At 50.3% G+C, this 26322-nt stretch overlaps 1 protein-coding gene across 2 annotated transcripts; it reads right to left on the bottom strand.

The window, feature by feature from the left end:
- Positions 1-63: 63 nt before the first annotated feature.
- On the bottom strand, positions 64-26322 carry PKM (pyruvate kinase M1/2). Of its 2 annotated transcripts, XM_022579934.2 has the most exons (11): positions 26191-26322; positions 14662-14843; positions 13999-14090; positions 10782-10913; positions 10126-10312; positions 9124-9394; positions 7704-7854; positions 7261-7413; positions 3455-3621; positions 1527-1708; positions 64-816 (listed from the first exon to the last, which is right to left on the bottom strand). In XM_022579934.2, exons 2-11 carry the CDS (start codon positions 14813-14815, stop codon positions 710-712), a joined length of 1596 nt encoding a protein of 531 aa, XP_022435642.1. In that variant the 5' UTR covers positions 14816-14843; positions 26191-26322; the 3' UTR covers positions 64-709. The 2 variants fall into 2 exon arrangements, with proteins under 2 accessions (XP_022435642.1, XP_022435643.1); XM_022579935.3 differs by lacking the exons at positions 3455-3621; positions 26191-26322 and adding an exon at positions 4004-4170.

The raw sequence follows: 26322 nt of genomic DNA, 5'->3' as shown, positions 1-26322 counted from the left end.
TTCACCCTACTCGGAGGGCAGGGTTCAACCACCGGCCCCCCCCATCAGAAAAGAGGAAACAGGTGCTTCAGCTGTTGTTTATTGACATACAGGTAGGCTCTATAGCAACAGGCCTGGAGGCGGCTGCAGTAGTGAGGGAAATGGAAGGTGGAGGGTGGAGTGTTTGTCTGCAGCAACAGTCGAGTGGAGTGAAGGAATGGAAGTGCACAGTGCACAAGGTGGGAGTGAGGGAGGCTGAGGGGGCTGGAGAACCAAGTAAGGGCCAGGGCCAGAGTCTGCTTAAACTGGAACCTCTGCCCTATTCCCTAAGGCCCCTACTCTTAGCCGACTATCTCCTGATCCCACGCCAGGGCTGGGAGTTCTCTGGGTATCCATTTTCTACAGGAACTGAATCGAGTACACAAAGGAAGAGAAGCAGGAGCTGTTGCCCTCTATGTGAAGCTCTGGGGCCTCCAGTCCTGCCTGCACCCCTCCTTTGTCCCTTGCTCGGATGGGGCCACATGATGGGTGGCCCAGCTCTGAACTACCCCACCCAAGCAGGGTCTTAAAAACAGCCGTGTTTCACAGAGGCATTAATCTTCTTCCCTGGCGTCCCAGCCCACCAGTGCCACACCACAGCCCCAAGTGAGCACTACAAGCATTGCTGGCCTAATGGATGGGTTGGGGAAGGGGGATGGGACAGGGGCTGGAGGAGGGGCTCCGGGGCCCATCACGGCACAGGAACTACACGCATGGTGTTGGTGAAGCCAGAACCAGGGCGCCACCCGGTCAGCACAATGACGACATCTCCCGTCTTGAAGAAGCCTCGGGCCTTGCCTGGAGGAAGAGAAGAGGGGCTGGTGAGTGAAGAATCAAGCGAAGAAGGTATGCACCTGGGAGACTGCCCCACAGTCGGAGGAAGCTAAGCAGGGCTGACGGGCCTTTACTCCCTTACACCACAAGGTGGCGCTAGCCTCACAGCCCAGGCAAAGGGGATGAGGGAAGCCTTGATATATCCGTATGGCTCAGATGGCAGAGTTGGCAGGGATCTTTGGACATCATTCATTTTCTACTCTAGAGGGTGCAGAGCCCAGCCCAAGGTCACAGCTAGCTGCTTCCTCTCATCACATGATATCCTACTCTTATACTGGGACAAAGACCATATGAATACATAACTTGTACATGTGCTGGCCCCAAGTGTAGGAGCTCTGGCTAATTTTATGAAAAACCTCAATGATGAGCAGATGCCAAAGAATGGACAACCCCGATTATCGAGGATCCTTTGCTTTGGATCCTAGACTGGAAGAGAGTGAGGAGAGAACCCGGGGTGCTCAGCCCCACAACTCAAAGGCCCCTCTTCCCTCCTGGGCTCAGCCCAGGACTCCAGGGAATGGGATGAAGGATTCAGAGAACATTCCCAGTGAGGACAGCTAGGGCTCTTGCACCCAAAGGCCAACATGTTCCCCTTTCTATAGGGTCTCAGAGAGACCAGTGCTCAGACACCTTCTCCACCCCTCCACCTCTAGCCCTTGCTCCCAGCCACGCACCAACATTCATGGCCAAGTTCACCCGGAGGTCCACGTCCTCAGCCCAGGCCTCCTGCACTGGGTCCTTACACACCACAGGGAAGATGCCGCGGTACAGGTGGGCCTGGCGAGCTGTCTGGTGATTCCGGGTCACAGCAATGATGGGGGCCCGGGGGCGATATCTGGACACCTGATGTGCAGACCTGAGATGGGGGATGGGCAGACAAGACTGTTAAACAGTGTCCCAGGAAGCTCCTCAGGGCCTTCAGCAACAACTCACCCTCTAATCCAACTCCCTATGCCAGCCTGAGGCTCTCTGGCCATTTCAACATCTGCTGCCAAGACTGGGGCGGCTCATCACCCTGTATCTTCCACAGCACATAATTCTTCTTCATAGCTATGCTACCTATCTGCCCTACCCCGCTCCCAACAGGCCAGGGCCCCAGGGTCATGCCGACCCAGCAAGGTCAGTTCCCCCCACTTACCCCACACGGCCCGTACTTGGCAGCAGCTACAAGCCAAGCAACATGGGAATAGCACCTGACTCTTGACATTTGCAAGAAAACAGGAGCAGAGCCCACCAGTCCCCCTTGGAATCTACAACGCAAGTCTTCCCTATTGCTGTGCCCTCTCCTGACTCCACGTGACCCCCCGGGTCCCTGAAACAGTCCCAGCAACTGGACTGTAGAGCCCCACAGTCAAACCTGAGTATCTAAGTGAGGCTTAGAAATACAGGTGGCTACCCAGGAGGCAAGACCAGGGGATAGGAGTGTCAGTGGGGGAGGCTCTGCCTGTGAAGGCCTCTGGAGGGGAGGGGACCCCTGTACAGCCCCAGCGCCAGGTGCTTCCTTCAGCACTGACACTGTACACGTGTGGCTGCAGATGTGCCTTGGGAGGTGGAGGGGCCTGCAGGGGGAACTGGGGCCTGGAAGGCAAGCTGTGAGGACTGCTCAACAGGTGTCAGGGAAACTTGAGCCATGTCACAGCAGAGGGCGCCCTGCGTTAAGGCCTGGCCTCCATACAAGGCTTTCAGAGGGCAGCAAGCGCTAAAGTCAGGACTCGCTGAGAGTGAAATCCCAGAAGCCTGGAGTTAAAAATAGCCAAGGAGCAAAGGCTGGACTTTTTCACAAAGGTCAACCCAAATGGTGGGAGCTTTTCATCCTGAGCCCTCTGCTGAGGGAATCTGCACACATCGTGTGTCCTGGTCCTAAAGGCAGTCCCACCTGCTGCTCCTTGGTGCGTGGGGCTGCCTGTCTGCTCCTCTCCACCCGCCTCCTCCAGGAAACCCTAGCTGCCCTGTGGAGGAGGAGCACACCCCAGACCCAGGGAGGGAAGCACGACAGCCTAGTGATCTGGAAGGGACCCCGAGCCTGAGGCCGAGCAGAGGCCTCAGCCTGGATGCACGGCCCAAGTGCCAGCAACACAACACGGTGACCTTTCCTGGGCAGCACCCACTTGCCTTTGGGACTCAAAGGCCGATGGGACGGGTGCACCAACCAAATAGCAAGTCAGCAAACAGCACTAATTTTCCACACTGAACTTTTTAAAGAGCACATAGCAACTAGAATAAGCAAAACTGGTTATCCTTTACTTTTTGAGAAAAACAGCTTTTAAATATCAACCATTTGTCATCAGTCTGTCTGTCTATGTAATTAAGTCTCTAGTTCATCGTGAGGGTATAAACTTGCTTTGGACCCAAATGGTCTGACACGCCTATGAGTGCTGCCCGGGATCCTGTCCTTCAGGCCCAGGGCAGGGGTTCTGCTCGCTCCCAGAGCCTGGCCACGGGGCCAGGGGAGCTCCGTCCCTGCAGGGTCCCGGGCACAGGCTAAGGGGGTCTTACCTTGGCTTGGTGCCATCTGAGCACTGTTTAGTGCACTGCTCCCAGGACCCCCAAGGAAAGGTGCTGCTGAGCTGGGCGTTCCCAGGGAGCCGCTGCCACCTCCTACCTGCCAGACTTGGTGAGGACGATTATGGCCCCACTGCAGCACTTGAAGGACGCCTCCACGGCACCCACGGCGGCGGCTTCGGTGGGGTCACTGGTAATGGGCGACAGGCGGCGGAGTTCCTCAAATAATTGCAAATGGTAGATGGCAGCCTCTGCCTCACGGGCAATCTAGGGAGGGGCAACATCGGTCCAGAGGGACGAGAGGGGGACAGAGCTTTGTCAGAGCCGTGTCACACGGGAGAGGGAGGGGAAGAGTCGCACAGACAGCTGGTGAGGAGCATGTCCCTGGGTGCAGAGGCCAAGAAGAGCCCAATCGCTGGAGGTTCTGAGCTAAGCGAGATCAAGACTCGCAGGAACCAGCCCTTCACCAGGCGCCTGTGACGTCGCTGTGCCTGCCGAGCTGAAGGACCCTGCGGTCCTGGCCTGCCCTGACTCCCTGGCTAGCTTCCTGCAGGTGAGAGGAGAGGTCCTGAGTGCGGGCCCCAGGTGCAGGGCTGGGCCCTGGCTGTCTTCTAGAACGGCTGGAAGTTACCTGCCCTCAGGGCCCTACCTGCCAGACTCCGTCAGAACTATCAAAGCTGCCGCTAAACACTTATAAGAAGCCTCCACGCTGCCCATGGCCATGGCTTCCATGAGGTCTGTGGAGCGACTTGAGGCTCGCGCAAGTTCTTCAAACAGCTTGAGGTGGAACATGGCTGCCTCAGCCTCACGAGCTATCTGTAAGGTTTAGGGGGAGGGGAGGCAAGGAAGAGGGGAAGGTACCTTAGGTTAATTGGCTAAGTCTGTCCTTCAGGCAGATGCGAAGAGGCAGGGTGATGAAAGCCCGCTTAGGGATGTGTGGAGGATTTCAAACATCAACTGCTACTGCTTCCCCTCCAACCGAGGGGAAATTGATTCTTCCGTTCTGGAAGGATCTATTGATCTTGGAAGGACTTTTTGATTGGCAGTGGAGGTGGAGGGAGATAATATGGTGGCAGGCTCTAGTGCCTGGGCATGGAAACATGCAGAGGCTGGGCCCCCGGGGCTCCCGGGCCTACACAGCTCCCTGGCAGGACTTGACCACGCTGCCTCATGAACACAGCTCACAGGAAGGAACAGGCCTCCCTCCTCACATGGCTGTCTGGTGGTTACTACCAGGCTTCATGCCTGGCCTCCGTGCACACATGGAGTGCTTGCTTGGCTTCGGACACAGGGATGCTACCAGCCTGTCCAATGGCATGCCGTGCAAGCACACTGAGCAGTGCTGGAAAACTGAGGTCAGACAAAGCCAACGTCACGCGGCTTGACCGCGTTCTAAGCAGGCAGGTGGAAAATTGGCGAGCTTTGCGGTCAAGAGGAGTAGCCATGTGAAGAGAAAGGTGCCTGTGAAAACACGCAGGTAAGTTTAACAAGACATTTAATTAAATCAAATGATTAAAACACCCATGAGAAAGCCACTGAGTTATTTACAGACCACCTGGCTCAGATAACACCAAGAATTAGGAAGAAAATTTAAGCTTTAGAGGGTTATAATGCAATTACCAGCATCTTAGAGAATGATGGGTGAGGGAAGAATCAGTAATACCACCTCATTAATTTGACAGGATAAGAAGATGAGTGGCAGAATTTGCTAGGTTAACGGTTTTCTTCCTGCAAGAATGGAATGCATGCAGCCCAAAAGGACAGGAAACATGAACAGGAAGAACCATACCTGGTACTGCCTAGCCCTTAGTTAAGGGACATCAACTGCATCAGTGAGATAAAGGAGAAAGCAGTGGACAGGTAAGAGGGGAAGCTGTTGGCCAGTGTTAACTGGTGACATGGACAGGAGAGGCCTGTACCAACTGGCCCAGACCCCATAACTTATCTCCTGAGCAGTGCCATGCAATCCCAGTCTTGCAGTTCTAAGGTGTCTGTCTGTTCAAAGGAAAGATTGGGGTATGGAAAAACAGACGTGGGTTCAGAGCCCAGAGTCTGGTTCTTAGACTGTGACCCCAGCACAGGCCCCACATGGATACCTGTCTTGATCTCCTGCTAGACCAAGTACCATGTTGCAAGAGAGAACATTGGCTTCAGAGTCAGCAGATCTGGGTCCAAACTCAAGCTGTATTACCATGTACCCTCATCTATAAAATGGGGTGACATCTATCTCACTGAGGTTATGGAGATTACGTCAATCTACACAAGGACTTAACAGACATTTAATAATAGTAGTGAAATTTAACGCTAAGGCTATAATTAAACATATCCCATCTAATTCATTTCATAAATAAGGCCTTTAGAGGTTAAATTTGGTACAGACATGAAAGTCCCTACAGTCTACGTGGTTTCATGGTTCCATAAATCAGGTCAAGGTCACTCTCGCACCTCGGAGGCAATGGGGCCACACAACTAAGCAAGGCAGTTATAGAGAAGGGATGATGTGTGGAGACCCATAAACACAATGGCAGCCACTCTAGAGGGGAGAGGTTCAAGGTCCACTGTCCCCCAGGAGAGAGGAAGCACTCACCACTGGGGCAGTTGTGAGAATGACCATGAGCCCATAGTGCATGAGCATCTGTGACAGCAATCATGTCACACACAGAGGGTGGCATATCAGCCAGGAAACACAGCTGTGCCAGGGACAGGGATTGGTCTCTACCAATTTCATTACGGGCAAATCCACCCAGGGTGCCAAGGACAGACCAGAAAACATCTGTAGTCAAGATGTCTTGTTTCATGCCTGAAAAAGTATTTAATATAACCCTCATGTCTTCTCTGGAAGTCATCTAAGCCTAATAATCACATAGAAAATGAAGGAGGAAAGGACGATTATCTAGTCCAGACGTTCTTTTTGGGGGATTGTTTTAAATTTGCGGGAATGCAGGGGAGGGGGTGTCACACAAAGGGCTTGGGGTCCTTTGTTGGCTGGAAAGCGAATAGGAAGGTTAAAGAAACACTGTTTCAGGGTAGGAGGCAAGTTCACTGAGCTATACATTATCAACAGCGACCTAGGGCTGTTGTGAAAGTTCATTTGCAACACTCGTTTTCCCAGGCCTGATGACCCATCCTGTGTTAACTCTTCAGTAAGCTCTAGAGCAGGAGCAGCCAGGCTGCGGGACATGGCAGAGCGGGAGACCCTTGAAGAGCTAGCTCCCACAGGAGAAAGAGGAGTGGCCTCCAGGGCTCCTCCAGATGCTCTCACCCCAGGGCCAGGCGGGATCAGCCAGCCTTCCACCTGTTTCTATTTGTGGGCCTGTCACCCATCACTTAAACCCCACTTTTTAGTCTAGGGCGAGTGCAACAGCTCAGCAAAGCAGGCGCTGCTGCAGGCACCATGCAAGGCCAGCCTGCAGCCAAGTCAGTGCAGGCAACAGCCTCCAGTGCAGGCCCAGAGGCCCCCGTCGGGGAGGCACCTGGCTGGGGACAGGTGGGGAATCAAAATGGAAGCCAGACAGGACAGCTGCGAGCAGGAGCTCTTGGCCTTTCCCAGAACAGGGCAGAGGTACTCAGGTCCTCTAGGCTGTCCAGAGGAAGAGGTACAGATATCCCAGTACTTGAGCCAAGGGAAGGCTTCACAGTCCTGCAGACAGGAGTGAACTGTGCTATGGCTGATGAAGGTGGCCGCCTCCAGAACAGAAGGAACTAGGAGACGGGTGTGGGCAGGAAGGCAGAACAGAAAAAAAACAAGACACCTCCACGCCCCCAGCACACACCTCCTCATTCTGCTTGTAACTTGGAGGATAATAAAAGATCGTGGGCGCAAAAGCCTAAAAGGTGTCGCTCTGTGCCAGAGTTCACCTCCATCCCAGCCCCAGCCAGGGCGATGGGCGGGCCCCGAGAACTCACCAGGTGTTGCATGCGCACAGCTTCCAGCGGGTAGTCCCCTTTGGCCGTCTCTCCAGACAGCATGATGCAGTCGGCTCCATCCAGGACTGCATTGGCCACGTCACTGCCCTCAGCCCGAGTGGGGCGAGGCTTCTTGATCATGCTCTCCAGCATCTGGGAGGGGATGGGGTATTCGTGAGACGTGGCCTGGGCTGTCTTCAGACACAAACTGACCCCCTGGATCGTGTGTATGTGCACAGAGTACAGCTCCGTGTAGGTGCATGGGGGCAGGGGAGGGGTGGTGGGGTAGGGGAGAGGATACGTGTGTGTGTGTGTGTGTGTGTGTGTGTGTGTGTGTCTGTCTGTCTGTCTGTCTGTAACATGGGGCAGGGTCCATGCGAAGAGACCGGGTAGCCTCCAAAGCTTTCCTGTGCAAGGATGCAAACTCGGGAAGAGGCACATACCTGGGTGGCACAGATGACAGGCTTCCCAGCTCGGTTGCACCGCCCAATCACCATCTTCTGAGCAAGGAAGACCTTCTCTGCAGGAATCTCAATGCCTAGATCACCACGTGCCACCATGATCCCATCACTGGCTTCCAGGATCTCATCAAACCTGACAGGGAAGTTGGAAAGAGAGAGAGGTTATATGGAACAGGGGCCACAAGTAAGGTGACGCAAAGGAAGTTTTCCTGGATTTCTCTGACTTAGCCGTCCTTGCACCAGGACAACCACCCACGACATCATGATGGATGCATGGAGGTGGTGGGGTGTTTCAGCTACTCCAGTCCCCCAAAGGGGGCCAACAGTTCTGGTTGTTGGGCTTCTTTGGCACCAGTATGGACACATCACTGGGGGAAAGGGGAGGGGACGAGGTCTCCTCCAAAGTCCTATGGACTCATTTCCTCTCCATCTGCATCTTATGAGGCCCCTCTTAAGGTGTCTCTCTACCATCTTCATTCCAGTTGGCACTTCCAGGGCAGAAAGGGAACCCAAGGCGGCTGACTGCTCCTGACACAAAGGTCCGTGGCCTCTCCCAGCCAAGGACACTTGAGGGCTGCTCCTTCAGGGGGCCCCCTCCAACTTGCTGAAAGCATGAGAATATGGCTTTGCCTGGCCTGGAGCCAAGGTCAGCAAGCACCCATGGCTTATCAGGATGGCACAGGGAGGACCCCAAATTTCCTGGTACAAAGGACATCGACACAAAGCTAAGGATGGAAAGGTCACAACAGGATGACTGCTCCCCCCACTCTTCCCAAGCACACACCTAATCCCCACAAGTAGGTGTGGGGTGTCAGCAGCGCTGGGTTCTAGTAGGGAAACAAAGAGGAACAGATGTCACCCAGCTGGCCTTACTCATATGGCCCTACCTGGTAAGCACTAGGGAGGTGGTGGACCTGCGCTGGGACAATGTGCCCCTGGAAGAGGACGGCATGCTTTCCCCTCAGAAGCAGATACCATGCCAGAGCTGGCCCGATCACCAAGCCGGCTGCTTTCTAAGGCAAGACAAGGAGGCCACACACTTCAGTGTCAACACGAGGCCCTGAGGCTTCCACAGGGCTCCCAAGGGAGGGAGTCCCTTCCTGAGAGCCTGCTGTCTTCCCCCTTGGTGGTCCCCAATTCCAGCAAACACAGGCAGTGTCAGGAGCACAGCACAATGGCTCCTGAGCCTAGGAGCAGTGACCCTGTCCTCTCCAATGCTGGTCCCTGGGCTCATGGAACAACGTCAAGATGCTGGCACCCCAATCACCTGGGAAGCTTTTTTTTCCTTGAAATACCAATGCCTTCCACTCCCCCTCGTAGGATATTCTGATTCACAGGATATATCGCACTCTTCAGAGCTGGGCTGGGGCTGAAGGGGGCAGGGACAGTCGGGTGCACTTACCTCCGAACTCCCTCGTGATTCTCGATTTTGCTGATTATCTTGATATTCTTTCCTTTCTCTCCCAGGACCTTCCTGACTGCATGGACATCAGACGCCTTGCGGATGAAAGACGCGAACACCATATCCACATCCTGCTCTACCCCAAACTTCAGATCCTGGATGTCCTTTTCTGAGACGGCAGGCAGGTCCACAGCAGCCCCGGGTAGGTTCACACCCTTCTTGCTGCCCAAGGAGCCACCGTTCTCCACCTCCGTCACCAGGAAGTCAGGACCTGTGTGAAATGGAGTAAATACGAGAGGCAGAGCCACAGGGGCAAAAGCGTCCTCACCAGGAAGCAGGCTCTCCCCAGTACAGAGAACTGGGAAATAGCACATGGTGGGTGCTGGAGCCACACCGCCAGGGTTCACATCCCAACTCCACTAACTGTGTAACCGTGGGCAAGTCAATTAACCGCTCTGTGCCTCAGGTAAATAGGGATAATAATATCTACTCCTAAGATGGTTTTAAAATTCAAACAAACTATCATGTAAGATGCTCAGAATAGTGCCTGGCACTTAAATGTTAGCTCTCATTCCCAGGCACACTGGAGTCCTCTATGTATCCTACTGAGGGGATGCAGGAGGGAAGCAGAAAGCCTACAGTAGTGAGGATAAGTAAAAAAGAAATCTCGGGAATTCTCTGGCAGTCCAGTGGTTAGGACTCCACGCTTTCACGACAGACAGCCCAGGTTCGATCCCTGGTTGGGGAACTAAGATCCCACAAGCTGCACCACAAAGCCAAAAAAAAAAGAAAGAAAAAAAGAAACCTTCTCATCTCCTCCCCAAGAGTTCAATTAAGTTGGAGTGAAATCTGTTTTTGAGGCTAGGAGTTTATTATAAAAGGAATTTCTGAGAATACAGAGACCCAATCTCGCTGCCAGCCAAATAAGCTATCTTCTGCCAGAGAAACTTAAGAGACGGGAGCTGGTTTTAGACAATTAGACCCTAACTCCCGCGTACGTACCTTTCTGCTTCACCTGCAGAGAAATAAGGCCGTCATCCACGTAGATCTTGCTGCCCACATCCACCACCTTGCAGATGTTCTTGTAGTCCAGCCACAGAGTGTTCTCGTCACACTTTTCCATGTAGGCGTTATCCAGGGTGATCTTGAGTGTAGCTCCCTTCTTCAGCTCCACCTCGGCGGTGCCGCTCTACAGACAAGACAGTAAACCACAAGTCCAAAGAAGCCGGGCCCTCCTAGCGGGAGAAGACAAGCCCTTTCCTCTAGGGAACAAGGAGGAAATCTCAGCTGCAAATAACAATAAAGCCTTTTCCTTTGGAAAGAAATAATCAGACTGTCTAACTTAGTATATTTCAAGGAAATAACCCAAGAGAAACCTAGAATGTTTTAGTTATACTATTTAATGATGGGGAAAAGGGACAAAGAAATTACTCCCCCAAGTTAGAGAGACTTGGAAGTAGGTTTGGAGTGTAAAAGAGGTTCCTTTCTCGTATTGTTTCTTAGCGAAGTAGATGAAATCAAGACCTCTTACAGTGACGGATAAAACTCTCATTTATAGACCTAAACTCTGAGAAACGTGGCTTCTGGCCGGGACAGACTGCTGAGGATGTCTCTGGGGTCCCCTGCGCCTTCCTCCAGCTTCTCCCCAGGATACTCACGCCCTTGATGAGCCCGGTTCGGATCTCAGGTCCTTTAGTGTCCAGGGCCACAGCCACTGGCCGGTAGAGAATGGGGTCAGAAGCAAAGCTTTCCGTGGCTTCACGCACGTTCTTGATGGTCTCTCTGTGGTACTGGGGGAAAGGAGGGGTGATGATAAGCGTCCTCCCACACACTAAGATCTAGGACCGGCACTGAAGCTGATCACTCAGGAAAGAGCTGTGGGTGTTCTAGACCTCTGCCTCCAGCGTATACCCTCACGCTGCCCACTCCCCGAGCATCCTCTACCGGCTTATGTCAACCTCCTTGGCCTCTACCCACTTGTACCACAGCCCTTACCCACTCTAAGGGCAAATCTTAGGAACTTCGGAATATTTACGTTTTGGTGGCAAGACATGTCAACATAAAAGAGGCTTGTCTCCTTTCTCCCCCTCTAGGATTCATCAAATACCCTCAGCAAATAAAGCAGACGACTGGGGTAAAAAACCTAGGACTTGTATCTGGATAATACTGATCTGGCCATCAATGTCAGACTGATAGATTTGGTAATGTTGAGCTTTTCCTCTACTGATTACAACTGCAATTCAAACTCAGTTGTTTACTTAAGCTAACGGTGGCCCAAGCTAAATAACTCACTGCTAAGGTCATGCAGGCCTGGTTCTGACAACCACTTCCTGCAGTCTGATTAGAAACGGAAAGTGGAACAGGGAGAGGTGGGAATATGCCTTTCTCTGAACTAACTGACCTTTGCCATTTCTCACTTGCAACAAATCCTGGCTTCAATCTCGCCTCTGAAGCCCTTTCTCTTTTTCCATTTGCCATTCCTGTTTGACTAAAAAGGGACTCAGAGCCAAGACGTCAAAAGTTCTTCGTGCTATCAATATGGCATTGCTAGTAACAGAGGCTCCCAACTCAGCACTTTGTGGGCCTCGTCCTTCAATCACCTCTGTCCAGGAGAGCAGCACCTGACAAGAGGAGGTGGGAAGGGACGGGTAACTCGTTTCATCCATCAACGCTGTCCTTGTGGAAGGTTCTAAGTGTATGTTGCTTAAAAGGCAGTATTTCGGGCTTCCCTGGTGGCGCAGTGGTTGAGAGTCCGCCTGCCGATTCAGGGCACACGGGTTCGTGCCCCGGTCCGGGAAGATCCCACATGCCGCGGAGTGGCTGGGCCCATGAGCCATGGCCGCTAAGCCTGTGCTCCGCAACGGGAGAGGCCACAACAGTGAGAGGCCCGCGTACCGCAAAAAAAAAAAAAAAAGGCAGCATTTCTGGCCGACATGGCATTATAGAACCACACATTCAGTAAGAACACATCTTGCCCAAGAGAACTGCCAAAAGTGGGGGCTAGAGACACTGTGGCAAAGCTGTCAAAAGATCAGATGCAACAACAACAAAACCAAAAGATCAGATGCAGACGTGTGGATGTGGATGTCCCTCTGTCAGAGTGAGGGAGAAAAAGCAATTCCAATGCTCTGCTTAGAAGAGTATTTAAAATTGTCAAGAGCTGGTAAAGCATGTCCCAGCCACTCATCAAACTAAGACTGTTACATTATATAATTAACATTAGAACAATTTCAGATCAGTTTCCAAAACCCTGATCCCAGAGACCACACAGTTTTATCCTGGTCAAAAAGCTCAAATTAAACCCACAAGAGGGACTTGGGTGTTTTGTTTTGTTTTTTAATCCCAACTCTAATCTGGGAAGACGAGTTAAAGCACAGATAATCTCCAAATGCCTCTTGTAGTTTAAAAAAAAAACAAAATTTCTGAGTTAGCCCTGCTCCCGCAGGGGCAGATACCACTCGCCCTTGCCATTTCAGAGCTGTGTGGTATTATTTTACTGGATGGAAGAGGCCATAAAGCCTAGTTAAAGGTCAACTTCTTAAAATCTATTTCTGCTACTCCCCCTGCACACAGGAGACCCTGGCACAGGCCAGCAGTAGGGATCAGTTGTGAGCTGACGTTCAGTGATGTCTTTAGCTCTCTCTTCGGACTAAGCTAACACTTGCAGGAATGCCTAGCGACTCCTGCCGAGGACACCGTGCCTTTGGAGAATTACAGAATGCCATCCATGGATGTCTTAGCCTGCCCAGGGGGCCTGCTGAGCACAGTTCATCTAAACTCCGTCAGGCCCTCATGATATTCGGAGGCCGGATACCTGCCAGGCCATAAACTGTTTATGGAACATGGGTTAGAAAACCTACAATGAAGATTCTCATGTTTCCAGAAAGGAGGGATTCACCTCTTAGACTGCACTTCCTGAGGCTTTATTTTTAGCTGAAACTGAACACCAACTTCCAAATGCCAGAGGGCAACCCCTCACCTCCTGACCTTACAGGGTAGCATTTTCTTTATCCTGGACAGGAAATACAGAGGTCAAGAGGAGGGAAAGTTTGCCTCACCCATTCCTCCTCTGTTAATACCAGGATGAAATCCCATGGCCTGTGGTTGAACCTGAAGGTTAGGCACTGTCCCTCAGGCAGGTCCCACACACCTCAAAATGAGTTTGTTCTGATCTTGGGAACAGAAGCACGAATGGAGCACTTCCCAGTAGCTGCCACCTAGTCCCTGGGTAAGGTCCAACGAGTCAGGCCAGCTCATCAACAGCCCCAGCACTGAGACACTCCTACCAGACTGTTGGGGAAGTATGCTGACTTTATTTTACTTTAATGTACCAAAACCCCCGGGAAGGGACAGGCTGCGAACACAATGCTGATTAGGTAGGTATTATATGCCAGATAGTGTTAGTGCATTAGACCCAGTCTTCACTTGCAATAATGGAAACCCTTCTCCTGGACCTGCCCAGTTTATCTTGGGTCTAAACTAGGCCAGAATAACCTGCAGGGTAACTTACTGGTTTGTCACTGCAGTTATGAGCTGTTACAGAAACCCTGGGGCAGGAGTGTCAAGCTCCATGGGTTAGAGGAGTTTGCAGGAGAACCCTTGCACACTTTCCTTGGTGAGGGCTAATGGAGCACAGGTGTTGGGGAGAACCAGGGCCAATTACAAAGTAGGTCTTCTTTGCTTGAGGAGACCTGGCCACTTGAGATGGCAGGAGACGGGGAAAAGGAAGTAGGGATGGGCTGGTGAAGACAATCTTCCCATTGGCTGTAAAACCCACACTTTCTTGCCCAGTCCACCCTGGCTAAATGAACACGACATCCCCACCCCGTTTCCTACAAGCTGCCCCAGTGGCCAAACTACCCAGCCGAGGCACACCTCATGAGTTCCATGAGAAAAGTTCAAACGAGCCACGTTCATTCCAGACTTAATCATCTCCTTCAGCATCTCCACTGATCGGGAAGCTGGGCCTAGTTTAAAAAAAAAAAAAAAAAGTTTTAAAGTCATTAAGTGTTAATTATCCAAAGGAGGAATAACACTTTAAGTTTGCTTCAATTTAAAGAACTCTTGATAATTTTTCCCCCAAATAACTCAAAATTCTTTAAAAAACATACACACGACTATTACTGTGCTAGCCTACTTTCTTGATTTAGAAGGACATCTCCCATTTCCTTCAAATTCTACAGGCTCCATCTAATTAGGAAAGCCTAGGCAAGTCTTGGCCAGCCCTCTATGCTCTCCCTGAAACCCAGACAGATGTCCAACTACAGAATTCTGGTTGTACAGAGCATGTCAAAAAGATCCTTCCCTAGGTCTCTGAGATGCTCTGCTAAGGAAGATACCCTCTAAATTTTACCTTCAGCAGAATGCAGAATGCATAAGAATTCTTTATTGCAAACTCCTCTGACCAGTTCTCATAAGAATCTCTGTAGCATCTTGCTCAGTACCCAGGTCTGCCACATTTACTTAGTCTTTTCAGGAGAGGAAAGGCCACTGTCCCAGGAAGCCCATGTTTCAGGGGCAGGGGGCACCCCCACTCACCAATGGTGCAGATGATGCCCGTGTTCCGGGCCGTGATGGGCGGCGAGTCAATGTCCAGGCGGCACATGTGCTCCAGGAATGTGTCAGCCATGGCCGCGTGCAGCTGCTGGGTCTGAATGAAGGCAGTCCCGGCATCACTATGGGGCTTCGACATGGCTTCTGAGGTCTTGGGTCCAGGGGAGCTGAAGAGAGAGTAATCAGTTTGAGAAGCCTGAGGCGGCTATAATATACAGCTTGGCACAGGAAGCTGTTTCCTGCTTACACATTAACTCAACAAGCACACTTTGTTCAGAAGCCACAAGAAGCCCCACCACGCTCTGGCTGTGTGGGTGCTCCTCAAGTCAGGCCACGGGCTCACGTTATTGTGAGCAAGTGGAAAAGACCTCAAAGAACAAGTTAAAACCACGTACCCAACACGTGCACGGCCCAGGCATCCACTGTAAGCACGCCTGCCTTACACTGGGCTAATATCTACCTCAACAACTTCCCTGCTAATCCTATAAAAATAACATCATTTTACATGCACTGCAGGAGCTTCCTCAAAAGGAAGTTGCAACCAATCTTCCAGGGATATAAAAACTCACCCCTAGTTTAGTACCTTGGTGAATCTAGATCTTTATATGAAAAGCTGTCTCAAAGCTACAAACATCTGCTATGGGGAGGAGCACCCACACTGCCTCTTAACAATCCCCACCCAAACCCAAAGTGACTTTCCTGGTCATAGAGACAACCACTATCCAGGCAGTCCTCCTAGTTCTAACCCACAGGACCACGTAAGTCCATTACTCAATTCATCCTAGGCTGGAGAGTAGGTCCCAGACCATTGACAAGCAATAAAAACCAGTCCCTGGACAGGAAGCAAAGTTCAACCAGAACCCTGAATGCAAAATCTTTCATCCCAGGAATCTGTACCTAAAAATTACATATGGTACTTTTGGTCAGAAGGACTTTAGGACGTGCAAAGCAATTTGCATCAAACCAAGGATAACCATAATGGTATCAGTCTGGCTCTAAAATTATTACAATTACATTAACAGGAGAGTTGCACTATGAAGAAATTAACGCTTGTCAAACCCTTCCCCCAGCTGATCTTCTAATGCACCACCCAACTCCCCTTCTAAGACTGACAAGTACACCACCCGCAGTGACAAAGACCGTCTGTTCCAGGTAATTAATCAGCCCAGGTCACAATCCTGACCAGAGGCACAACTGCCCCTGACCTTTGCTTTTCTTCATTACTGACTTTACAACTAAACTCACTCAGCCGGTTAGTTAGCTGATTACAGACAGAGACTTGAGAAGCTTCCAAGCAGTGTCTCAAGAACCATCAGGGAAGGATGTGAGCCAGAAGCCTGACATGCCTCATCAGAATGCCATTCCTTTCCTCAAGTTTTCAGACCAAGGGTTATTCCTTCTCAAATCCTTCGCCTAAGTGCTTCAGCCCAGGCTCAGGAACAAGCCCTTCTTTCGCCCTGTCCCACCGCCTCCTAAATCTCAGGGCTCCAAATCAAGGCACCCCATACATGTAACCCTTACTCTGTCTCCTCCTCCATCCCCGACTCTGTGGCCTCTCTGCGTGGCTCGAACAAAGCATGCATCTAAACCCATCTCTGCCACCCTCAAGAAGTCCAGAAAAGCCCAAGAAGCTTTGCGACCAGTTGTGAGTGAATTTCCTGTAAGCTATTGAAAACTGATGGCTACAAGTCCCCAGCTACAGAAACTAAATATTTAAAAACAAGAAAATAAGATACCAGCTAACTATTCCACATGGCATATATACTGTTCCTTTCAGTATGTGTTTCCTAGCTCCCTACAACATACCAGGTACCAAAATGAAAACATCCTCTCCTCCGTGACCTATTTGGTTTTGTATCCCTTAGCACCAAGTACTTGGGGGTATTCCAGTTGTTTACTGAATGATGTTTCAGAGTATCTTAATGCCTCTTTGTCAAAATCAAAGTTATACCTATGTCCCTTTCCCCACAAAATCCGAGGAATTTTTGAATTCCTGACAGCACGGCCTGGACAGCCAGGGTCCCTTTACCTGCACTCACGGTTGAAGTAGGGTGTATATAGCTCCAGAGCACCTGGGCTTAGGTGAGTCTGGCTGTTAAGGGAACATTATTGAAGAGATGGTGCCTGGTGGCACACCAAGGCAACTGGAACACACAGGCCTTGCTGTGGCCTCCAGGCAAAGGGAGTCATCCAGTGCGAGGACTGTACTGTGATCTCAATGAGTGGGTTGAAGTGACTAACCCGACTCTTCTTAAAAATCATCAGTTGGGGCTTCCCTGGTGGCGCAGTGGTTGAGAGTCCGCCTGCCGATGCAGGGGACACAAGTTCGTGCCCTGGTCTGGGAAGATCCCACATGCCGCGGAGCGGCTAGGCCTGTGAGCCATGGCCACTGAGCCTGCGCGTCCAGAGCCTGTGCTCCACAACGGGAGAGGCCACAACAGTGAGAGGCCCGCATAACGAAAGGAAAAAAAAAAAAATCATCAGTTGGATCTTCTCTAGACCTGAGACATTAGGGTCTCCTTGCAAAGATCCGGCTGGGGCCACTGATTATCGTGTTCTCTGGGCTTGGGCTTCCAGTGACATAATGCTCTTTTTTTGGCTCAGGGTGGCTCCTTGGTCCCACCTGCAAAGACTGCTCGGAGCTGAGAAAGGCTTGCCCTGCAGAACTGTACAAGGATTAAGGTAATAGCTGAGTGCACCTAAAGCTCTTTGGGGTAATGGAGAAATTACCTTAAGAACCAGGTATCCAGGTAGTAGTAGGTAGTAGCTGTTCCTAGAGATTCAGCTATGTTATAAATGAAAACACAGAAGCCACCCAAGAAAATACCAAGAAACTGGTAACAGAAAATTCGCAGGTAAGACAGTTCTTAATGGCTCCTTTGCGATGCTTTATCCCCTCCCCTAACATCCCAAAGATTGCCTTCCTTTAAAGTCTCTTTAAACCTTGGTTTACTAACATTTCACTATTCTATACAAGAACCTGGTCCCTCTCCCTTTTCTTTGTGGGGTGGGGGCAGGAAGGGGCAATAAATTAAACATACATAACAGGACTGGAAGGATATCTAACAAAATATTATCAACATGTTATCTGGGTGGTAGGATTACAGCAAATTGCAAATTTCTTTCTTCTCCTTACTAAAAAATTTACTGATACTAAACACTTTCATAATAAGAAAAATTACAAATGTACCTCTTCTGAACATGATATATTTAAAAGCATCCTGGTAAAAGTGTTGGAATTAAAACAAATGTGAAGCTCCCCGTTCCATTATTCAACTGCTGCTCTAGGCACTTCAGGAATATTCTAAACACAGTAGAGGTGGGATAATGCATCTTAGGCCCTAGATCACAAATGCACTGCAGGATAGTTTCACTGACCTAAGAAGGTCAACCTTGGGAATTCCCTGGTGGTCCAGTGGTTACAACTTGGCACTTTCACTGCTGGGCCTGGGTTCAATCCCTGGTTGGGGAACTAAGATCCTGCAAGCCACACAGCACAGCCAAAAAAAAAAAAAAAAAAAAAACAGCCAACCTTGATCTATTCAGAATCTCAAAGTGCAAAAAAAAAAAAAACAAGGTTAATATGGTCCATAGGACTACTCTGTGCCAAAAAACCTGTTAGTCACATGCCCAAATCCAACAAAATTCTTTTCCTGTTTAGTCTGTCCTCAAGCATCAGAGCAAAATCTTTGTGACAAGGATATTCTGGTACAGAAGGGCTGCCTCAAGGACAGGAGGTGCTATTAGCAGATACAACTATACTGGGCTCAAACACTAACCCTATTTCACCATCTCAAATTAAATCTGAGGGCTTCCCTGGTGGCGCAGTGGTTGAGAATCTGCCTGCCAATTCAGGGGACAAAGGTTCAAGCCTGGTCTGGGAGGATCCCACGTGCCACGGAGCAACTAGGCCCGTGAGCCACAACTACTGAGCCTGCGCGTCTGGAGCCTGTGCTCCGCAACAAGAGAGGCCGCAATAGTGAGAGGCCCGCGCACCGCGATGAAGAGTGGCCCCCGCTTGCCGCAACTGGAGAAAGCCCTCGCACAGAAACGAAGATCCAACACAACCATAAATAAATAAATATTAAAAAAAAAAAATCTGAGGTCTGCAAGCTCTGATCTTTTGCTTACCCAGGTTACTAGGTACAAAAATAACAAGTGAAATTTTGTTTGAGTGCATTTGCACACCAGCAATCCAAAAGAGCTGGCTTGTCAGCAAGTCCATATTCCTACAAGATCTCACCACGTCCTTAAAGCCCTCTACCAAACTAGGGACTTCATGTCTCATGCCCAGGTCACCAACTAGTTTTCTATCCCCTCAGGCTCTGCCCCGGAGCCTCCCTTGCAGGGAGGGTCAGGGCTCTCCTGCCCAATGAGCCTCTTCTCCGGAGCACAAGCTGCCCATCCTACCTAAAACACACTCTGGACTCCCCCAGCCCCTGGACAGCAGCCTCAGCGGTGGTTTCTCAGGGCGGGCCTCTGGGAAGAGCTGCCCTCCCTCCGGCTGGCTGTCTGCACGGTGCCTGCCAGCAGACGCGGCCAGCTCATGCCAGTCTGACTCGCTACAGCACCCTCCTCTGCAGGAGGCACAGACATGCAGAGGCAATCTCCAGCCAGCCGTGGGAGCCCAGCATAGCCACTGATGGCAGCAAATGCTGTGCCCAGGTATGGGAGCCTTATTCTTGAGCCTGAGCTCCTGCTGTAGGACCTTCCTCAGAGCCACTTCTCCTCTGTGAGAAACGAGACAACATCAGAGGCCTTATTGTGTGTGGGCCGAAAGGACGGACCAGGCACAGTCACAGCTCAGCCCCAGGGGCCCCTACTCCCACCTTGCCTTTCTCAAGTGGCTCCTGGCTCTTTAAAGCTATAGTTTTGTTTATGCCAGACACAATTCTTTGGTCACTCTTCAGAAACCTGAGGGTGAAAATCATAGAAGAAAAAATACCCAGCACCACTTAGTGTCAGTACTGTTGGCAGGTTGTCCTGGGAAAGAATCATGCTTCACTCCACCAATTCTAGCTTTCACAAAAGCCCACATCATTCTGCCCTAGTACACCAGCCTGGCCTATGAGCCCACATCTGCATAAAATCTTTATTTAACCAGCCAGGGCTCCCTGCACCAATTTTTGCTCTGATGCCAATCTCACCATACAGACTAACTCAATAATGATGGCACCTGGTAACTATGATTGTGTTTCTCGCTCTGACATCCATTTGCTACCTACACCTCTTAAGTCTACAAGCCAGCATGAAGGTCTGATTCCCAAATCTTCAGAACACCAACATCCGTTAGAAAGTTTGCATCACAACGTGTTGGACAAGGCATTCAGGCCAGCCTGCTCTCTAGGAGCTCTGTTCCTAGATGATGGAGCAGAAAAATGTAATTCCCAAGACTGGCCCTAATCTGACTATGGTAGCAAGAAGATCAAAATGGGTGCTGGGCCAGCCACAGAACCTAATAAGGTCTGAAGTGAATGGCTGTTCATCCTCATATACAGTTAGAGTAATGACAACAGTGTATGTGCATATGGAGTGGGGCGAGGACAAGCAGTTTTTAGCTAAGAGATGGAAGTTATATTAAGTCCATTCTACCCTCAGAAGGCCCCATAACAGAAAGCAAAGTCTGATGTCACCAGGTTACACAAAACAAAATGAACCCACCTGTAGGTTCAAGTAAAATTCCCTTCTCTTTTATTCAGGGCTAGAACTAAGTGACAAACATTATAAGCAGAAGCCCAAGGTCCTATTTCAAATCCGAGTGTGCAATAGGGCACAAAAGCTGATATTAAATGAGCCTACCCCGCAAAAGGACCACTCAACTCCAGGGCAGGAAGTCCCGACAGAGAAACCTCTACCATCTCAGATGCCGAGGATTTGATCGCAGATGCTCGGAGAATAGAACTGGTTCAGTCTGAAGGAGGAAGTTTAGATGAACCTTTTGCTGCGTTGTGTTCCTTACTAGGCTTAAAATTATGAGGCAATGCTTCAGGGCATGATATTTACACTCTGGAAGCAGCAAGGAACCTGGGACACAGATTTAGGGCCTTTGCAAGCCAGGTACAACACCAGGATGGGTGATGGCCTCAGCAAAGGGAGGCACTGGCTCAGCATTTAAGGGAAGAGCTGCCCTGTATCACAGCTGCAGGGAGAAGAAGGGGGGAGTGAAAGGAGGAAGGGCAGTGCCAGCTCTCCCAGAGCACTGACCTAGTTAGTATACCTGGTCTTCCTGCAGTAACCATCATAGGTTTCCTATTTTATTTTGTTTTGAACTAAAGAAAGAAATATTAACATCTGTATTTTTACCACCCAGAACTGACCATTAATATTTATCCAGGGAATTCCCTGGCAGTCCAGTGGTTAACACTCTGCACTTTCACTGCCGAGGGCCTGGGTTCAATCCCTAGTTGGGAACTAAGACCCCGCAAGCTGTGCAGTGCAGCCAAACAAGCTGTGAAGTGCAGCCAAACAAGCTGTGAAGTGCAGCCAAAAGTTAAAAAAATAAATCCAGATTTTCTTTAGACTTAAAACAAAAATTTATCATTATATACAGGTCATTTTTCCTCCATTCCCAGGTCCCTCCAACCCTTCCACATCCCATCATGAACTTTGATACCCAACCAGTGTCATGAATTTTGTATCCTTCTAGTTCATTTAAGGGTGTCTGTATCTATACAGAACCCTATGATATTGCTGTCTTCTAAAGTACCCTAAGTAATATACTGTAAGGCATCATCAAACAACTTGCTTTTCCAGCACATTTAAGATCTATCTAGTTGGTACACAGATCTAGTTAATTCATTTGAACTGCTATACTAGTCCAGTGCATAACTAGACCATTTATGTATTCCCTTACTGGCTGGTCATTTCCCCATTAAACCCAATTTTTCCTCATTAATCAATACTTATAACAACTCTCCTAGTACATGTCTCCTTGTGCAGGTGTGAGCTTCTATAACCAGAGATCAATTCCTGGGCCACAGGGTATGTTTATTTTCTATTTTACTAAATAGTGCTGAATTGCTCTCCAAAGTGGTTATATCCACTTACAACCAACCAGTAAAGGGATTTCTTGCCTTCCCACACATTTGTCAACACTTGATACTGTCAGACTCTTAAAATGTTTGCCCATCTGATGGGTGACATGTGTTAATCTGCTCTCTAATGTAATAACAAAAGAGATATCAGGCATCAGGATAGTTTTGTTTACCAAGTCTTCATTTCCCTGCCTCAACTAGATCAAAACTCCAGCACTCCTCCAAAATGTGTACAACTTTGTCTCATATACCATGACTGACTCAGCTGACTAATTATTTTGCACTCATCACCTGAGATAGGACAGATACCAGTTGTCTAAAGTTAAATAAATGTTATCTGTTGGTTGATTAAATGTTTGGAAGGGCTGGGACTCCTTTCAGAGAATGTTTTTTTTTTTTAAACTGCATCAGCTGAGCTGGTCCATACTCTGAAATGCTATAACCAGCAACCTCTGCCCTATCATATCTCGTCTTGGCATCTCCCCCACTAAAGCCCTTATCTGACCTCCAAACACAGCTTGCTGGCGTCAGGAAAGAGAGGCTTACAGTTCCCCAGGAGTTTTGCCTATAGAAAGAACTGGGAGAGGTGAGTCGCAGAGGCCACCAGAAGTACTGCAGGCTGGCTCTCCCTCCTACGTGCAGACCAGCACAAACCAATGAAGGAAAAACGGCTGCAAGGGCGGGGCTGCACCACTTGGTGGCCCTGCCAACCTCCCCTCCTAAGCTGAGCAGTAATAGCAGGAGGCCAAAAGGTAGAGCAGAGGCTGCCTGACCACCCAGGCTGGCTCACCTTCCCAAAACAGCTTCTTTAACAAAGCCCCAAATAATCAGCCTATTCGTTTATCTAGTCTAAGGCTGGCTTGTGGTTAAAGAAGAAAAAAAAGAATGGTCTTCATTTTGTCCTATTCCTATCTGTATCAGAATTGATGCTTAAAGTGACGACTCAAGGTCCTGTAAGACCGTTCACGAAGTAAATCACATATTTCACAAGATCCTCAACAGGGTTGCAAGACAACTCTGCTCCCATGGACAACTCAGTCTTGCGGTGTACCAGTTAACTGGGGTTTGACTGGATAGTTTGAATGACTCAGAAATAAAGATAATGTCAAATGAGTCATTTCCCCCTACCTTCACCTCAGTCTTAGCTCTTATCCAAAATAACACACCCTGGCGTGCCTTCATGAAAGCTGAAGAAAAATAAAAAACCCTGTAGTGCAAGTTTGTAATCAAGAGTTGCATTTTTTTTCTACCTTCCTGCTCTCAACCATTTCCTTATTTCTTCCACTGCCTCAACATTAATAAACAGCTTTAAGAAATAAAATGGCTTTTCCTGTGACCCCACATTAATGTCACAATACTCAAAGCACAGAAGCACCTCCCGTAAGGTGCTAGCTCTGTCTGGAGTAACAGCTACCAAACTTGCCAAATCACTGGGGCTGCAATTCTTAAAGACCCAATAATGCTCTTGGCTAAACTGTGAATTCAACACTAAAATTATTTACTTCTAATGCAGTGCTTAAAGCGAGAGCAGCTGCCCTAGACAGAAGACTAATGTCCATATACTTAGGCTCAAGTCCAGTAACTCAGAAATGAGTTCAAGGACATTCTTTAAGTCATCATTATTCATGTCCACTACAACCCGTATTCCCAAAATGGTTGCCATGCCCACTGCACAAGGCTCAGAAATAGAGGTGTGCAGACTGTTATCACCTGGGCATGAGGCTCTGCCATGCTGCACCTAAGCGCAGTACAGAGAGCCTGGGGACCTCCACCAACCATGTGTCACTTAGTTGAGACACTTTTAACTGGGGGAAATGCATGCTTCATTATTTGACTCACTGAAAGGGGAGAGGGGACTTTTTAAGCCGGCAAAGACCACGATGCAGTTTCCCCACTCACCCAATGAAGAGAGTTCTCTTAAAAGCAGATAAATTCAAAGGTTGAGTCATCTTCCTCAAAGCCTCCCCCACCTACACACATAGACCTGGTGATGGGTTACATATTCTTCCCCTCAGAACAGCCCACTGCATTCCCAACAGCATCCTCAGGCAACCTGAGGGCAAATTATTTGCTAACAATGCTGCAGAGTCCTGACCTAGGCTCTCCTCTCTACCCCAGGGAGTGGCCACACCCTCATTACGGCCAACAAGGAGCTACTGTCCTTTGCCTCTAATCCTAACCTCACACTTAACCAGCCGGCTGAGCAAATCGCAGAACCCTACCAAGAGTGGGTGGGAATGGAACAGGTGAAGATTTCAGTCTTGGGGTTCCAAGTTTGTTTCTACTCTTGTAGCCAAACACCAAAGTCTGCAAATTATCCCCCCTCCTGCCTTCCTGTGTCTAGAGGACCAAAGAGCCCCTGTAGCAAGTGGAGAGTTGAAGAGTAACATTATTAGTTACTCTGTAAACACTGTACCAGGACCCTGGAGGGGACTGGTTTCCAGGAGATGTCTGCTATTTAGAGAGCCTGATTCCCAAAGATTAACTATGAGTAGGTGGTTTGGGGATGGCAGACAGAAGAGGAGCCCTTGCACTCAATTACGATTTAAGTAATTGCGCTCAGTGACCAAAAGAATACATTTGGAGGCATCTCACCTGAGATTAGACACTGCACTGAGTATTCAACATATATCCATGTAGGTGTGTATATATCAACCAATCCTTTCAACAATCAAGAGGAAAAATGTTACAAGTTACACATGGGAAACTGAGATCCAGAGGCTGAACTCCCACCGTTACTCATGTCAGTATGTTAATGAGTTAAACCTGACCTAGAAAAAGCCTGTTTCCAACTTCCCAATGCCTCTGTCAATCATGCCCGGACCTCAACTATCAGGCCGATTTGTGCAGAGGAGGATCAGTCTCCTGGGCTTCAAGGACACAGATAAGAAGCCAAGGGATGCCTTTCCATTACTGGGTCTTTAAATAACCTTCAGACTGGAAGGTGCTTTCCTGCTTCTTCAAACCCAGTGTGAGGCCTCCTCCCCTCAACCCCCAGCAGGAAGTGCGTACTTTCCTCACAGCACTTACCACTGATAACTTTCATGTTCTTTCCCTAATTAGACGGTGAGTTCCGTGGGCTAGAACCATTTTAGCCATCCTGGTGTCCACGCCGCTCCCCAAAACAGCTCTTTACACACGCGTTTTTATTGAGTGAATGCAGGCACGTGGCACCAAGCTCTTGACGTATTTCTACTCTCCCCATAACCTGCTCCCACCCCAACCCGTGGCCTCTGCGCTCTACAATCAGCCGCATCTGTTAAGTAACATGAAGCAGAGGCGGGGAGCCAGGTGAGTGGCTCGAACGCAAGGAGGCCTCTGAGCAGCATGCGGAGGCTTGTCGGGCCAGAGATGGTGCTTGGTCGGTAACGGGCCCGAAGGTCAGTGGTCCGCGATCCCGCAGGGCGGGGCTCTGCAGGGCGGGTGCCGGGCCGCTACGTGCAGCCCCGCCTTGGCGGGATGGAGCCCAGTAACCTCCTAGGAGCAAGAGCAGCCCCGCGGCCGCCCCATCGTATTCAAGGCGGCACAAAACAGGAACGCGCCACCACAGGGCAGCCACCCTTTCTTCCTCGGCAGCGGAGAAGACCAAGAGTTACGTAACCCTGTAGCTGCGCCCCGGGCCGTCGCTGCATCTCCCCGCCGCACGCGAGCCAGCCCGCCCATCCGCAGGCCACTGCACTTCGGGCGGTGACGCCGAGACGCGGGCCCTGGGCTGCAGGAGAGCCCGAGACTGGGGAACTCTGATGGAAAAGGGGACAGGACTGAGATGGGAGACCGAGGGGCGGGGGGGCGGGAGAGCAGGCGGACGTGACCAGAACAGAGGGGGAGGGGCGAGGACGCGGGTGGCGAGAAGAAGGCTGCAAAGAAGAGGGATGCGGTGGAGCGAACGTGACTAGAGAGGAGGGGGAGGGGCGGGAGCCAGGGCATGAATGGGCGTAGGTACGAGGAGGGGACAGAATCCGAATGGAGGAAGGACGGGGGAGCGGAGCTAAAGAAGGAGTTTCAAGGAGAGGTTACAAAGAAAGCATCAGAATGAGGGGGACACGGACAGGATGAAGACGAGAAGCGAGTATTAAGGGTGAAGGGGAGGAGACGAGCGTGGTGGGGGGGGGAGACTGAGGGAGAAAAGGATCAGATTAGGAGAGAATAAGGGGAGGAAGACGAGGATGGGACCAGACAGAAGAGGGAGATAAAGGGAGGGGAGGATGGGACCAGACTGGGGGTGGGGGAAGGTTAGGGGCTGGGACAGAAATGGGGCTGGCTGACCCATCTGCCTTCGGAAGAAGCAGGAGCTGGGGGCTCTGAAGAGGAGGCCCTAGGCGCGAGCACCCTTTCTCGTCTCTTCAGACCCCAACCGGGTGAATCCAAGATGCCACGGATCCTGCGCCACACTGAGTGCGCAGGCGGGCTAGGATTCCGCACTGGCAGGGGCGACGAAGCCCCGGTGGGGACTGATGGCCCAATCGCTCCCCAAGCTCACCTCCGACGTCGTCCGGTTCGCGATGCCCGGCTACCACTGGGAGGTCCGAAAGCTCGCAGCGCGTCGCTCCAGTGCGGGGATCAGCTATCTCAGCCTCAAGGTTATCCCAGCTAAAGGGCCGCCGCAATCCCT

This window comes from Delphinapterus leucas, chromosome 2 (genome assembly GCF_059928025.1).
Source record: "Delphinapterus leucas isolate spDelLeu-1000000601 "Yukka" chromosome 2, BTC_Dleu_Yukka2, whole genome shotgun sequence".
Taxonomy (NCBI): Eukaryota; Metazoa; Chordata; class Mammalia; order Artiodactyla; family Monodontidae; genus Delphinapterus; species Delphinapterus leucas.
The sequence above is the reverse complement of the archived record's forward strand: the minus strand, read 5'-3'. Positions and strand labels throughout refer to the sequence as shown.

Excerpts from the sequence above, each read along its gene's own strand:
- PKM (XM_022579934.2), bottom strand. The coding sequence starts at position 14,815 with ATGTCGAAGCCCCATAGTGATGCCGGGACTGCCTTCATTCAGACCCAG. Across the intron at positions 10,313-10,781 it reads GAACCGGGCTCATCAAGGGC|AGCGGCACCGCCGAGGTGGA; the intron begins GTGAGTATCCTG and ends TCTTGTCTGTAG. Across the intron at positions 9,395-10,125 it reads TCTGCAGGTGAAGCAGAAAG|GTCCTGACTTCCTGGTGACG; the intron begins GTACGTACGCGG and ends CATTTCACACAG.